The sequence below is a fragment of the Lissotriton vulgaris genome, chromosome 5 (genome assembly GCF_964263255.1).
Source record: "Lissotriton vulgaris chromosome 5, aLisVul1.2, whole genome shotgun sequence".
Classification (NCBI taxonomy): Eukaryota; Metazoa; Chordata; class Amphibia; order Caudata; family Salamandridae; genus Lissotriton; species Lissotriton vulgaris.
The window spans coordinates 42,609,953-42,623,439 of record NC_141693.1 but is presented as its reverse complement, the minus strand read 5'-3'; the positions used below and the strand labels follow the sequence as shown (position 1 = coordinate 42,623,439).

The following is a 13,487-nucleotide window of genomic DNA, read 5'->3' as shown; positions in this document are numbered from 1 at the left end:
AACTGAGGTGGCATGGTAAGTGATCAACAATGGATTGGGATGCAGTCCAGAGCGATCACCAGTCGCTGAGATTGATTCAGGCATTCCATCCATCACTTTGTTTTTTGATGCCCTAAGTGTGACCGGGGTGCCTAAACTTGGATCCCAGTACTCACTGTGCCACCGGAATCAAGGTATACCTGGCTGACAAGCCCATAATAAAGGCAGAACCAGTCCTCGGTTGCTTTTTTCCCAGTTAAGGGAGGTCCTGCCTAGGTACTTGGAACTGGACTGTTCTGATTGGAGCAGGGTCAAGACTGATTTGCATGTTTGGGTCTTGCCTCAGGTGGCAAGGTGGAGGTGGAACCGAAGCCTGTCCCGGTATGGTGGGGTAAACAGGGTCGACGCTCTTACTCACGACCTGTTGACCAGCTGGAAGAAGATTGTCATCTTCGGATCGATCCTCAGCTCCGGAAGCTGAATCCTCTGCTTCGGAAGCGACGTCTTCTTGCTGTTCTTCGGCGTCTACCTCGATCGGTTCCTCGTCGATGATGAGGTCTGGTGTCGACGACGATGACTTTTCCATGGATCTTCGAGCTTGACGGTTCCTGATTGTTTTCTTGGACCGGAACGAAGCGCAGGCCTCACAGTCTCGAGTCTCGTGCTCTGGAGACAAGCACAGGTTGCAAACCTCATGCAGGTCAGTGTCGGGAAATTTGTGTCCACACTGAGGGCACTTCTTGAAGGGTGTTCTTTCCATGTGCCAAAGGCCCAATGGCGCAGTTGGACCCGACGGCCCCGATGAACGCTGGAATCGAGAAGTGGAACCTTTCTTCGACCCGGGTAACCGGAATCAGTGTCGAAGACGATGTCGATGTTTGTAGATTGATTTATGGATTCGAAAAGAGATCGGTAACGGGAACGAACAATGAACACATCAGAGCCCGATGCCGGAAAAAAACAATCTGAAGATGGGGTCGATGCCCATGCGCACTACGATCGATCTAAGGGAGGAGTCATCCAGCAGACAAATACTCTTCCAAGACAACAACAAAGTGTAATCATGGTCTGCAGCCCATATGCCTCAACAAGTCATTTTCAAATGAAAACAGAATGATCACTTCACATAAAGACGACATGTCCAAATGAATACACACACTTAACTTGAATGTACAAACCATTAAACAGACATACAGAGAACAGTAATATTTAGTCAATATAGGAATGACTTTTGATAGTCCTTTGGCAATGTCTCCTTAGTCAATCAATCTATTTGGGCCCACATTGGAGTGTGTTATTGTTTCATAGAACATTTCATAGATAGTTTCATGTATAGTTTTCATAATAAACTACAGCAGTAGATTAAATCATTGGGATTGATGAAATTGCAGCATCAAGGCCCTCCATGGAAACTGGCACTTGGAGTAAAGCTGGAGACATAGAAGGATTTGGAGTCCCCGGAATGAGACTCAGAATTTCAACAGGGCTGTGCTTCTTTTCTAGGCGGGAGGGAGACGTTGTGAGATTCTACTCTGAAGACATTTTGGTGTCAAGAGGGGTCTGCTGAATAGAATCGATCACTTAATGCTTTTTGAGGTGGTAGATGGAACCTTCCTGTTTTTCTTTGAACCAAGCAGTCGAAGCAGGTTTACTATTTGTGTCTTTACCTCAAGAACTAGAAAGGGTGGTCTGTAAGATGGTATGTAAACTTCTTTTGCCGGGATCTTTTCTTGAGCTAGCACTTCCACTTTGGGGAGTGACCCTCCAGCCGCTTTAGAAACCTTATCTTCACCAGTGGTGGATTTGGAATGCTTCACAATAGATAGGTTGGTTCTGACTTCTTGGACATTTTGCAATAAAAGTGAGTGTACAGGTCAAACATGTTCTCTGCCGGCTCAGATCTATTGAGATCAAGTACAATCTTACTCCAAAAGTGTAAGTTTAGCTTTGTGAATTAGGCCCATGGAATCCCTGAATGCCTTTGCTGCAAACACAGGACATTTGTCTGAATGAAGTGCGCCAATTGCGAATAGTCATAGCAAGTCTTTTATGACTGCTCAGGCATCAGCAGTTCTTTGTGGTCAAACACATGAATCTGGAGCATGAATCAGCAGCATCTAGCATATTGGTTTACTGCTGTGATTGGCATGATATGATCAAGGCAAGTTATTCCAAACTTCTATTCAGAGCCAGCAAGAAGATTCTATGCAGGTCTATTTGTTGGCAACATTTGTTTGTTTGCAATATCGTGTTGCTGCAAATCATTTTAGATTCTTAAGGTAGCTATTTCCATCAGTATTTTTGGTATAGTACTGCGAATGTGAACTGTGAACTGCCCACTGCAGGTAAAAAGTGTAAAGATTAGGTGTACTTGCGTTTGTCATCGCTTTCAGTGTAGGAACAGGAGACATATGATAATTAGTTTCCGCTGTGCCAAAGGCGCTCCTTCAATTTGGCCATGTGCACTACATAATAATTTTCTTTATGAGAATGAAGTGGGCTTCGACTGCGGAATACAAATGTAAATTTGAAGCTATAAGAGTTGTCTGTCCCACATTGTAAACTACGTATGTGTAGCCTGAGGGACTAGTAACAATTATATCCCTAGCCTGTATGATTATAATACCTAGGTTTCTTTTTATATCCCTAGCCTCTAGGATTAAAATACCTAGGTTTCTTTTTACATCCCTAGCCTGTATGATTATAATAACTGGGCTTTGTTTAATATCCCTAGCGTGTATGATTATAATACCTAGGTTTCTTTTTATATCCCTAACCTGTATGATTATAATACCTAGGTTTCTTTTTATATCCCTAGCCTGTATGTATTTATGTATTTAGTGCCAGATTTGCTAACAAGTCACACAGCGCAACACAGCAAGACACCTTACTGCACAATGTTGTGTGACAGGGAGAGGACAGGAATGCAACATATCTACTAAGATAAGACGCATGCCTGCTATCTTACTGTGCCAACGCAGGCACCCACACTCCACCCATGGAACGCCTTCCTGTGGCAAGTGCAGACCTCGCTATTCTGATTGGACTGTTCTGATTGGAGCAGGGTCAAAACTAATTTGAAAATGGCTGGGTCTAAACTGAGGTGGCATGGTAAGTGATCAACAATGGATTGGGATGCAGTCCAGAGCGATCACCAGTCGCTGAGATTGATTCAGGCATTCCATCCATCACTTTGTTTTTTGATGCCCTAAGTGTGACCGGGGTGCCTAAACTTGGATCCCAGTACTCACTGTGCCACCGGAATCAAGGTATACCTGGCTGACAAGCCCATAATAAAGGCAGAACCAGTCCTCGGTTGCTTTTTTCCCAGTTAAGGGAGGTCCTGCCTAGGTACTTGGAACTGGACTGTTCTGATTGGAGCAGGGTCAAGACTGATTTGCATGTTTGGGTCTTGCCTCAGGTGGCACAGTGGGTAAAAAATTATGGATTTGGACATGGCTTTCCATACGTCACTTTGTTATGTGATGACCTAAGTGTGACAGGTATGCCCAGACGAGGTTCCGTGCTCACTGTGTCACCGAAATGAAGGTGTTCATGGTTGATGAGCCCATGATAAAGGTGAAACCGGTCCTGGGTTGCCTGAGTTCCACTGCAGGGAGGAACTGGCCTGGCAGTTCGGTCTGGACTGTTTGAAGCAGAGTCAAGACTGGTTTGCAAATGGCTGGGTACAAAATGAGAGTGACATGGCGGGCATGAAATGAAAGATTGGGATGCGGCCCAGAGAGATCGCCAGTGGTTTAAATTAATTCAAGCTTTTCATCCAAAGCTTTGCTTTTGATGCCCTAAGTGTGACTGGTATGCCCAGACATGGGTCCAGGGCTCTCTGTGCTACTGGAATCAAGCTATACCTGGCTGTCGAGCCCATAATAATGGCAAAACTGGTCCTGGGCCGCTTGTTTTCCAGTTGAGGGAGGTCCTAGCCTCACAGTCCAGCTGGACTGTTCTGATTGGATGAGGGTAAAAGATTATCTACATATGAGTGGGTCCAAACTGAGGTGGAATGGTGGGTGAAAATGGTGGATTGGGATGTGGCCCAGAGTGATCGCCAGGGCCTGAGAGTAAGTCAAGCATTCCATCCATCACTTTTTTTTTATGCCATTCCAGGTTCAAATATACAATGAAAACACAGGAACAACAGAACACAATGGGTGTTGTTCATGGTGCTTTTTTTGGCACTATTTTTTTTGCACAAAAGATTCCTTCACATAAAAAATTTACGCTATTAATAATTTTGTGCTAACATTTAGTGCAAATTTGTACATCATTTAATTATGCATAATCTTGCATGATTCCTATGAAATGTCACTTATTCACACAAAAGCAAACTAAATGAGTTTCTAACACCTCTAAAGGGTACTCCTTCCTTCAGTGTGGAAGCATATCAAAACATATGTGCTTACACTTGACCCCATCTCCACAGATTTCATATTTAGCTCATAAATATTCAAATTCCCTAATATGTCATTTACCTCTTTCCTTCTCCAGGTCACAGGCTGAGGCTCCTGAGGGGAGAAGAGAAATATCAGACACAATCTACTTTGGAATGTTTCCATCTCATGATGAAGATGTGAGCACACACTGGTACATTTCAAACACAACATTAGCATTGCCACTTTCCCCATTTGGCGGTGAACGCTAAGAGCATCCACAGAATTCACACTTATACGAGTCATCATCACCCTTCTTCTTCCCCACAGTTAAAAGAGAACCATGGACAACAGACACCAGGCACTGAAATGTAATTCACAAGAGTAAAGCTCACAGCTCCCCAACAGCAAACCAGAAGAAAGGACTATTGGAAGTATCACTGCAGCATATTCCCAAGCGGTCCTGGTGTGACCGATACTGGCCATGCAGCTGTGCCCCAGAATCATGCTGCCCCTCAACAGATAGTTCCATCAAAGTCAAAGTGTGTCTGGGGGAGTTTAGGGGTGCTGTTTAAGCATTAGGAAGGATTTGCCTATGTTTGGTTGTTATCTCTAATGATATAATGAGCACCACGTCATGAACTAGAAGACTGCAAAGAGTCATTTTCAGTAGTAATTCCCATTCAACAGATTGTTTTGTTTCCATTGGCATCTGCCTGTGTTCCAATCCTTTTAAAGTAGTTATGAGTACCATGGGCTTTGCCTGCCTACACAGACCTTACAGCACTCTGGGAAATGATTTTACTTATAGTGATATGTTGTTCATAGGAGCACTGTTTTATCTCCCCCTCCCCCTCTCCCCCAAGCCAATAAATGAGAACCAGAGATGATATAAATTATATGCTGAAATTCAGTTTACAGGAACATAATGTTGAATCATGCACTGAATCCACGCTAGGACCACTAAAATGGAGAGTGTACGTCTAAGTGATATTTGTCAGTGTATATCCAGGGCCACTAGAATTATGTGGCGGGGACGACTGATTTACATGACAGTGGCAATGTTCCTGTATTTTTTGTCTTTTATTTTGCCTTCTTAACAGGTATTTTTAACGTCTGGGCAACGTGGCACCTTATTAATGCCAGGTTCATACCTGAGCGGATGCTGGTACTGGAAAGCAGAGCCGGCGTTGCGGTGTGGAGTGGCTACAGAAATCATATCTACTCAAAGAGCTATCCGATGGCGAGGGTGCGTGCATGAACTCTAAGAGCCTTGAGATCATGGAACAAGCACCTCCCATAGGAGACTTTACTGTCCAAATGAATACACACACTTAACTTGAATGTACAAACCATTAAACAGACATACAGAGAACAGTAATATTTAGTCAATATAGGAATGACTTTTGATAGTCCTTTGGCAATGTCTCCTTAGTCAATCAATCTATTTGGGCCCACATTGGAGTGTGTTATTGTTTCATAGAACATTTCATAGATAGTTTCATGTATAGTTTTCATAATAAACTACAGCAGTAGATTAAATCATTGGGATTGATGAAATTGCAGCATCAAGGCCCTCCATGGAAACTGGCACTTGGAGTAAAGCTGGAGACATAGAAGGATTTGGAGTCCCCGGAATGAGACTCAGAATTTCAACAGGGCTGTGCTTCTTTTCTAGGCGGGAGGGAGACGTTGTGAGATTCTACTCTGAAGACATTTTGGTGTCAAGAGGGGTCTGCTGAATAGAATCGACCACTTAATGCTTTTTGAGGTGGTAGATGGAACCTTCCTGTTTTTCTTTGAACCAAGCAGTCGAAGCAGGGTTGCTATTTGTGTCTTTACCTCAAGAACTAGAAAGGGTGGTCTGTAAGATGGTATGTAAACTTCTTTTTCAGGGATCTTTTCTTGAGCTAACACTTCCACTTTGGGGAGTGACCCTCCAGCCGCTTTAGAAACCTTATCTTCACCAGTGGTGGATTTGGAATGCTTCACAATAGATAGGTTGGTTCTGACTTCTTGGACATTTTGCAATAAAAGTGAGTGTACAGGTCAAACATGTTCTCTCTGCCGGCTCAGATCTATTGAGATCAAGTACAATCTTACTCCAAAAGTGTAAGTTTAGCTTTGTGAATTAGGCCGATGGAACCCCTGAATGCCTTTGCGGCAAACACAGGACATTTGTCTGAATGAAGTGCGCCAATTGCGACTAGTCATAGCAAGTCTTTTATGATTGCTCAGGCATCAGCAGTTCTTTGTGGTCAAACACATGAATCTGGAGCATGAATCAGCAGCAACTAGCATATTGGTTTACTGCTGTGATTGGCATGATATGATCAAGGCAAGTTATTCCAAACTTCTATTCAGAGCCAGCAAGGGGAGTCTATGCAGGTCTATTTGTTGGCAACATTTGTTTGTTTGCAATATCGTGTTGCTGCATGTAATTTTAGATTCTTTGGGTAGCTATTGCCATCAGTATTTTTGGTATAGTACTGCGAATGTGAACTGTGAACTGCCCACTGCAGGTAAAAAGTGTAAAGATTAGGTGTACTTGCGTTTGTCATCGCTTTCAGTGTAGGAACAGGAGACATATGATAATTAGTTTCCGCTGTGCCAAAGGCGCTCCTTCAATTTGGCCATGTGCACTACATAATAATTTTCTTTGTGAGAATGAAGTGGGCTTCGACTGCGGAATACAAATGTAAATTTGAAGCTATAGGAGTTGTGTGTCCCACATTGTAAACTACGTATGTGTAGCCTGAGGGACTAGTAACAATTATATCCCTAGCCTGTATGATTATATTACCTAGGTTTCTTTTTATATCCCTAGCCTCTAGGATTAAAATACCTAGGTTTCTTTTTACATCCCTAGCCTGTATGATTATAATAACTGGGCTTTGTTTAATATCCCTAGCGTGTATGATTATAATACCTAGGTTTCTTTTTATATCCCTAACCTGTATGATTATAATACCTAGGTTTCTTTTTATATACCTAGCCTGTATGTATTTATGTATTTAGTGCCAGATTTGCTAACAAGTCACACAGCGCAACACAGCAAGACACCTTACTGCACAATGTTGTGTGACAGGGAGAGGACAGGAATGCAACATATCTACTAAGATAAGACGCATGCCTGCTATCTTACTGTGCCAACGCAGGCACCCACACTCCACCCATGGAACGCCTTCCTGTGGCAAGTGCAGACCTCGCTATTCTGATTGGACTGTTCTGATTGGAGCAGGGTCAAAACTAATTTGAAAATGGCTGGGTCTAAACTGAGGTGGCATGGTAAGTGATCAACAATGGATTGGGATGCAGTCCAGAGCGATCACCAGTCGCTGAGATTGATTCAGGCATTCCATCCATCACTTTGTTTTTTGATGCCCTAAGTGTGACCGGGGTGCCTAAACTTGGATCCCAGTACTCACTGTGCCACCGGAATCAAGGTATACCTGGCTGACAAGCCCATAATAAAGGCAGAACCAGTCCTCGGTTGCTTTTTTCCCAGTTAAGGGAGGTCCTGCATAGGTACTTGGAACTGGACTGTTCTGATTGGAGCAGGGTCAAGACTGATTTGCATGTTTGGGTCTTGCCTCAGGTGGCAAGGTGGAGGTGGAACCGAAGCCTGTCCCGGTATGGTGGGGTAAACAGGGTCGACGCTCTTACTCACGACCTGTTGACCAGCTGGAAGAAGATTGTCATCTTCGGATCGATCCTCAGCTCCGGAAGCTGAATCCTCTGCTTCGGAAGCGACGTCTTCTTGCTGTTCTTCGGCGTCTACCTCGATCAGTTCCTCGTCGATGATGAGGTCTGGTGTCGACGACGATGACTTTTCCATGGATCTTCGAGCTTGACGGTTCCTGATTGTTTTCTTGGACCGGAACGAAGCGCAGGCCTCACAGTCTCGACTCTCGTGCTCTGGAGACAAGCACAGGTTGCAAACCTCATGCAGGTCAGTGTCGGGAAATTTGTGTCCACACTGAGGGCACTTCTTGAAGGGTGTTCTTTCCATGTGCCAAAGGCCCAATGGCGCAGTTGGACCCGACGGCCCCGATGTACGCTGGAATCGAGAAGTGGAACCTTTCTTCGACCCGGGTAACCGGAATCAGTGTCGAAGACGATGTCGATGTTTGTAGATTGATTTATGGATTCGAAAAGAGATCGGTAACGGGAACGAACAATGAACACATCAGAGCCCGATGCCGGAAAAAAACAATCTGAAGATGGGGTCGATGCCCATGCGCACTACGATCGATCTAAGGGAGGAGTCATCCAGCAGACAAATACTCTTCCAAGACAACAACAAAGTGTAATCATGGTCTGCAGCCCATATGCCTCAACAAGTCATTTTCAAATGAAAACAGAATGATCACTTCACATAAAGACGACATGTCCAAATGAATACACACACTTAACTTGAATGTACAAACCATTAAACAGACATACAGAGAACAGTAATATTTAGTCAATATAGGAATGACTTTTGATAGTCCTTTGGCAATGTCTCCTTAGTCAATCAATCTATTTGGGCCCACATTGGAGTGTGTTATTGTTTCATAGAACATTTCATAGATAGTTTCATGTATAGTTTTCATAATAAACTACAGCAGTAGATTAAATCATTGGGATTGATGAAATTGCAGCATCAAGGCCCTCCATGGAAACTGGCACTTGGAGTAAAGCTGGAGACATAGAAGGATTTGGAGTCCCCGGAATGAGACTCAGAATTTCAACAGGGCTGTGCTTCTTTTCTAGGCGGGAGGGAGACGTTGTGAGATTCTACTCTGAAGACATTTTGGTGTCAAGAGGGGTCTGCTGAATAGAATCGATCACTTAATGCTTTTTGAGGTGGTAGATGGAACCTTCCTGTTTTTCTTTGAACCAAGCAGTCGAAGCAGGGTTGCTATTTGTGTCTTTACCTCAAGAACTAGAAAGGGTGGTCTGTAAGATGGTATGTAAACTTCTTTTTCAGGGATCTTTTCTTGAGCTAGCACTTCCACTTTGGGGAGTGACCCTCCAGCCGCTTTAGAAACCTTATCTTCACCAGTGGTGGATTTGGAATGCTTCACAATAGATAGGTTGGTTCTGACTTCTTGGACATTTTGCAATAAAAGTGAGTGTACAGGTCAAACATGTTCTCTCTGCCGGCTCAGATCTATTGAGATCAAGTACAATCTTACTCCAAAAGTGTAAGTTTAGCTTTGTGAATTAGGCCGATGGAACCCCTGAATGCCTTTGCGGCAAACACAGGACATTTGTCTGAATGAAGTGCGCCAATTGCGACTAGTCATAGCAAGTCTTTTATGACTGCTCAGGCATCAGCAGTTCTTTGTGGTCAAACACATGAATCTGGAGCATGAATCAGCAGCAACTAGCATATTGGTTTACTGCTGTGATTGGCATGATATGATCAAGGCAAGTTATTCCAAACTTCTATTCAGAGCCAGCAAGGGGAGTCTATGCAGGTCTATTTGTTGGCAACATTTGTTTGTTTGCAATATCGTGTTGCTGCATGTAATTTTAGATTCTTTGGGTAGCTATTGCCATCAGTATTTTTGGTATAGTACTGCGAATGTGAACTGTGAACTGCCCACTGCAGGTAAAGTGTAAAGATTAGGTATACTTGCTTTTGTCATCGCTTTCAGTGTAGGAACAGGAGACATATGATCATTAGTTTCTGCGGTGCCAAAGGCGCTCCTTCAATTTGGCCATGTGCACTACATAATAATTTTCTTTATGAGAATGAAGTGGGCTTCGACTGCGGAATACAAATGTAAATTTGAAGCTATAGGAGTTGTGTGTCCCACATTGTAAACTACGTATGTGTAGCCTGAGGGACTAGTAACAATTATATCCCTAGCCTGTATGATTATAATACCTAGGTTTCTTTTTATATCCCTAGCCTCTAGGATTAAAATACCTAGGTTTCTTTTTACATCCCTAGCCTGTATGATTATAATAACTGGGCTTTGTTTAATATCCCTAGCGTGTATGATTATAATACCTAGGTTTCTTTTTATATCCCTAACCTGTATGATTATAATACCTAGGTTTCTTTTTATATACCTAGCCTGTATGTATTTATGTATTTAGTGCCAGATTTGCTAACAAGTCACACAGCGCAACACAGCAAGACACCTTACTGCACAATGTTGTGTGACAGGGAGAGGACAGGAATGCAACGTATCTACTAAGATAAGACGCATGCCTGCTATCTTACTGTGTCAACGCAGGCACCCACACTCCACCCATGGAACGCCTTCCTATGGCAAGTGCAGACCTCGCTATTCTGATTGGACTGTTCTGATTGGAGCAGGGTCAAAACTAATTTGAAAATGGCTGGGTCTAAACTGAGGTGGCATGGTAAGTGATCAACAATAGATTGGGATGCAGTCCAGAGCGATCACCAGTCGCTGAGATTGATTCAGGCATTCCATCCATCACTTTGTTTTTCGATGCCCTAAGTGTGACCGGGGTGCCTAAACTTGGATCCCAGTACTCACTGTGCCACCGGAATCAAGGTATACCTGGCTGACAAGCCCATAATAAAGGCAGAACCAGTCCTCGGTTGCTTTTTTCCCAGTTAAGGGAGGTCCTGCCTAGGTACTTGGAACTGAACTGTTCTGATTGGAGCAGGGTCAAGACTGATTTGCATGTTTGGGTCTTGCCTCAGGTGGCACGGTGGGTAAAAAATTATGGATTTGGACATGGCTTTCCATACGTCACTTTGTTATGTGATGACCTAAGTGTGACAGGTATGCCCAGACGAGGTTCCGTGCTCACTGTGTCACCGAAATCAAGGTGTTCATGGTTGATGAGCCCATAATAAAGGTGAAACCGGTCCTGGGTTGCCTGAGTTCCACTGCAGGAAGGAACTGGCCTTGCAGTTCTGTCTGTACTGTTTGAAGCAGAGTCAAGACTAGTATGCAAATGGCTGGGTACAAAATGAGAGTTACATGGCGGGCATGAAATGAAAGATTGAGATGCGGCCCAGAGAGATCGCCAGTGGTTTAAATTAATTCAAGCTTTTCATCCAAAGCTTTGCTTTGGATGCCCTAAGTGTGACTGGTATGCCCAGACATGGGTCCAGGGCTCTCTGTGCTACTGGAATCAAGCTATACCTGGCTGTCGAACCCATAATAATGGCAAAACTGGTCCTGGGCCGCTTGTTTTCCAGTTGAGGGAGGTCCTAGCCTCACAGTTTCACCTGGACTGTTCTGATTGGATGAGGGTACAAGATTATCTACATATGAGTGGGTCCAAACTGAGGTGGAATGGTGGGGGAAAATGGTGGATTGGGATGTGGCCCAGAGTGATCGCCAGGGCCTGAGAGTAATTCAAGCATTCCATCCATCACTTTTTTTATGCCATTCCAGGTTCAAATATACAATGAAAACACAGGAACAACAGAACACAATGGGTGTTGTTCATGGTGCTTTTTTTGGCACTATTTTTTTTGCACAAAAGATTCCTTCACATAAAAAATTTACGCTATTAATAATTTTGTGCTAACATTTAGTGCAAATTTGTACATCATTTAATTATGCATAATCTTGCATGATTCCTATGAAATGTCACTTATTCACACAAAAGCAAACTAAATGAGTTTCTAACACCTCTAAAAGGTACTCCTTCCTTCAGTGTGGAAGCATATCGAAACATATGTGCTTACACTTGACCCCATCTCCACAGATTTCATATTTAGCTCATAAATATTCAAATTCACTGATATGTCATTTACCTCTTTCCTTCTCCAGGTCACAGGCTGAGGCTCCTGAGGGGAGAAGAGAAATATCAGACACACTCTACGTTGGAATGTTTCCATCTCATGATGAAGATGTGAGCACACACTGGTACATTTCAAACACAACATTCACATTAGTTGCATGGCCACTTTCCCCATTTGGCGGTGAACGCTAAGAGCATCCACTGAATTCACACATATACGAGTCATCATTACCCTTCTTCTTCCCCACAGTTAAAAGAGAACCATGGACAACAGACACCAGACACTGAAATGCAATTCACAAGAGTAAAGCTCACAGCTCCCCAACAGCAAACCAGAAGAAAGGACTATTGGAAGTATCACTGCAGCATATTCCCAAGCGGTCCTGGTGTGACCGATACTGGCCATGCAGCTGTGCCCCAGAATCATGCTGCCCCTCAACAGATAGACCCATCAAAGTCAAAGTGTGTCTGGGGAGTTTAGGGGCGCTGTTTAAGCATTAGGAAGGATTTGCATATGGCTGGTTGTTATCTCTAATGATATAATGAGCACCACGTCATGAACTACAAGACTGCAAAGAGTCATTTTCAGTAGTATTTCCCATTCAACGGATTGTTTTGTTTTCATTGGCATCTGCCTTTGTTCCGATCCTTTTAGAGTAGTTATGAGTACCATGGGCTTTGCCTGCCTACAAAGACCTTACAGCACTCTGGGAAATGATTTTACTTATAGTGATATGTTGTTCATATGTACACAGTTTTATCTCCCCCTCCCCCTCGCCAATAAATGAGAACCAGAGATGACATAAAGTATATGCTGAAATTCAGTTTACAGGAACATAATGTTGAATCATACACTGAAGCCACGCTAGGACCACTAAAATGTAGAGTGTACGTCTAAGTGATATTTGTTAGTGTATATCCAGGGCCACTAGAATTATGTGGCGGGGACGACTGATTTACATGACAGTGGCAATGTTCCTGTATTTTTTGTCTTTTATTTTGCCTTCTTAACAGGTATTTTTAACGTCTGGGCAACGTGGCACCTTAGTAATGCCAGGTTCATACCTGAGTGGATGCTGGTACTGGGAAGCAGAGCCGGCGGTGCGGTGTGGAGTGGCTACAGAAATCATATCTACTCAAAGAGCTATCCGATGGCGAGGGTGCGTGCATGAACTCTAAGAGCCTTGAGATCATGGAACAAGCACCTCCCATAGGAGACTTTACTCTCCTTGACCTAGTTAGTGACCTTAACCAGCATCATCGCATATCAATCAGTGGCGGTTCCTCTGCCAGGGAGGTGAAGTGTTGCCCCACTGCTTTTGGCAGTGAAAAAAAGGAAAAAGAAACTAATAAGAACTCTAAGTAAGGGGTGGGGTGAATTTGCTCTCAGAG

At 43.6% G+C, this 13,487-nt stretch overlaps 1 protein-coding gene across 1 annotated transcript in view; it reads right to left on the bottom strand.

Moving 5' to 3' along the window:
- LOC147710083 (E3 ubiquitin-protein ligase TRIM39-like) overlaps window positions 1-13,487 on the bottom strand; it is a 473,089-nt gene that overhangs the window by 312,442 nt on the left and 147,160 nt on the right. The window contains exons 3-4 of the mRNA XM_086920787.1: window positions 12,109-12,141; window positions 4,470-4,502 (exon numbers count right to left, since the gene is read on the bottom strand). Coding sequence (XP_086776913.1) covers window positions 4,470-4,502; window positions 12,109-12,141 — 66 coding nt within the window. The remainder of the gene's footprint in view (window positions 1-4,469; window positions 4,503-12,108; window positions 12,142-13,487) is intronic.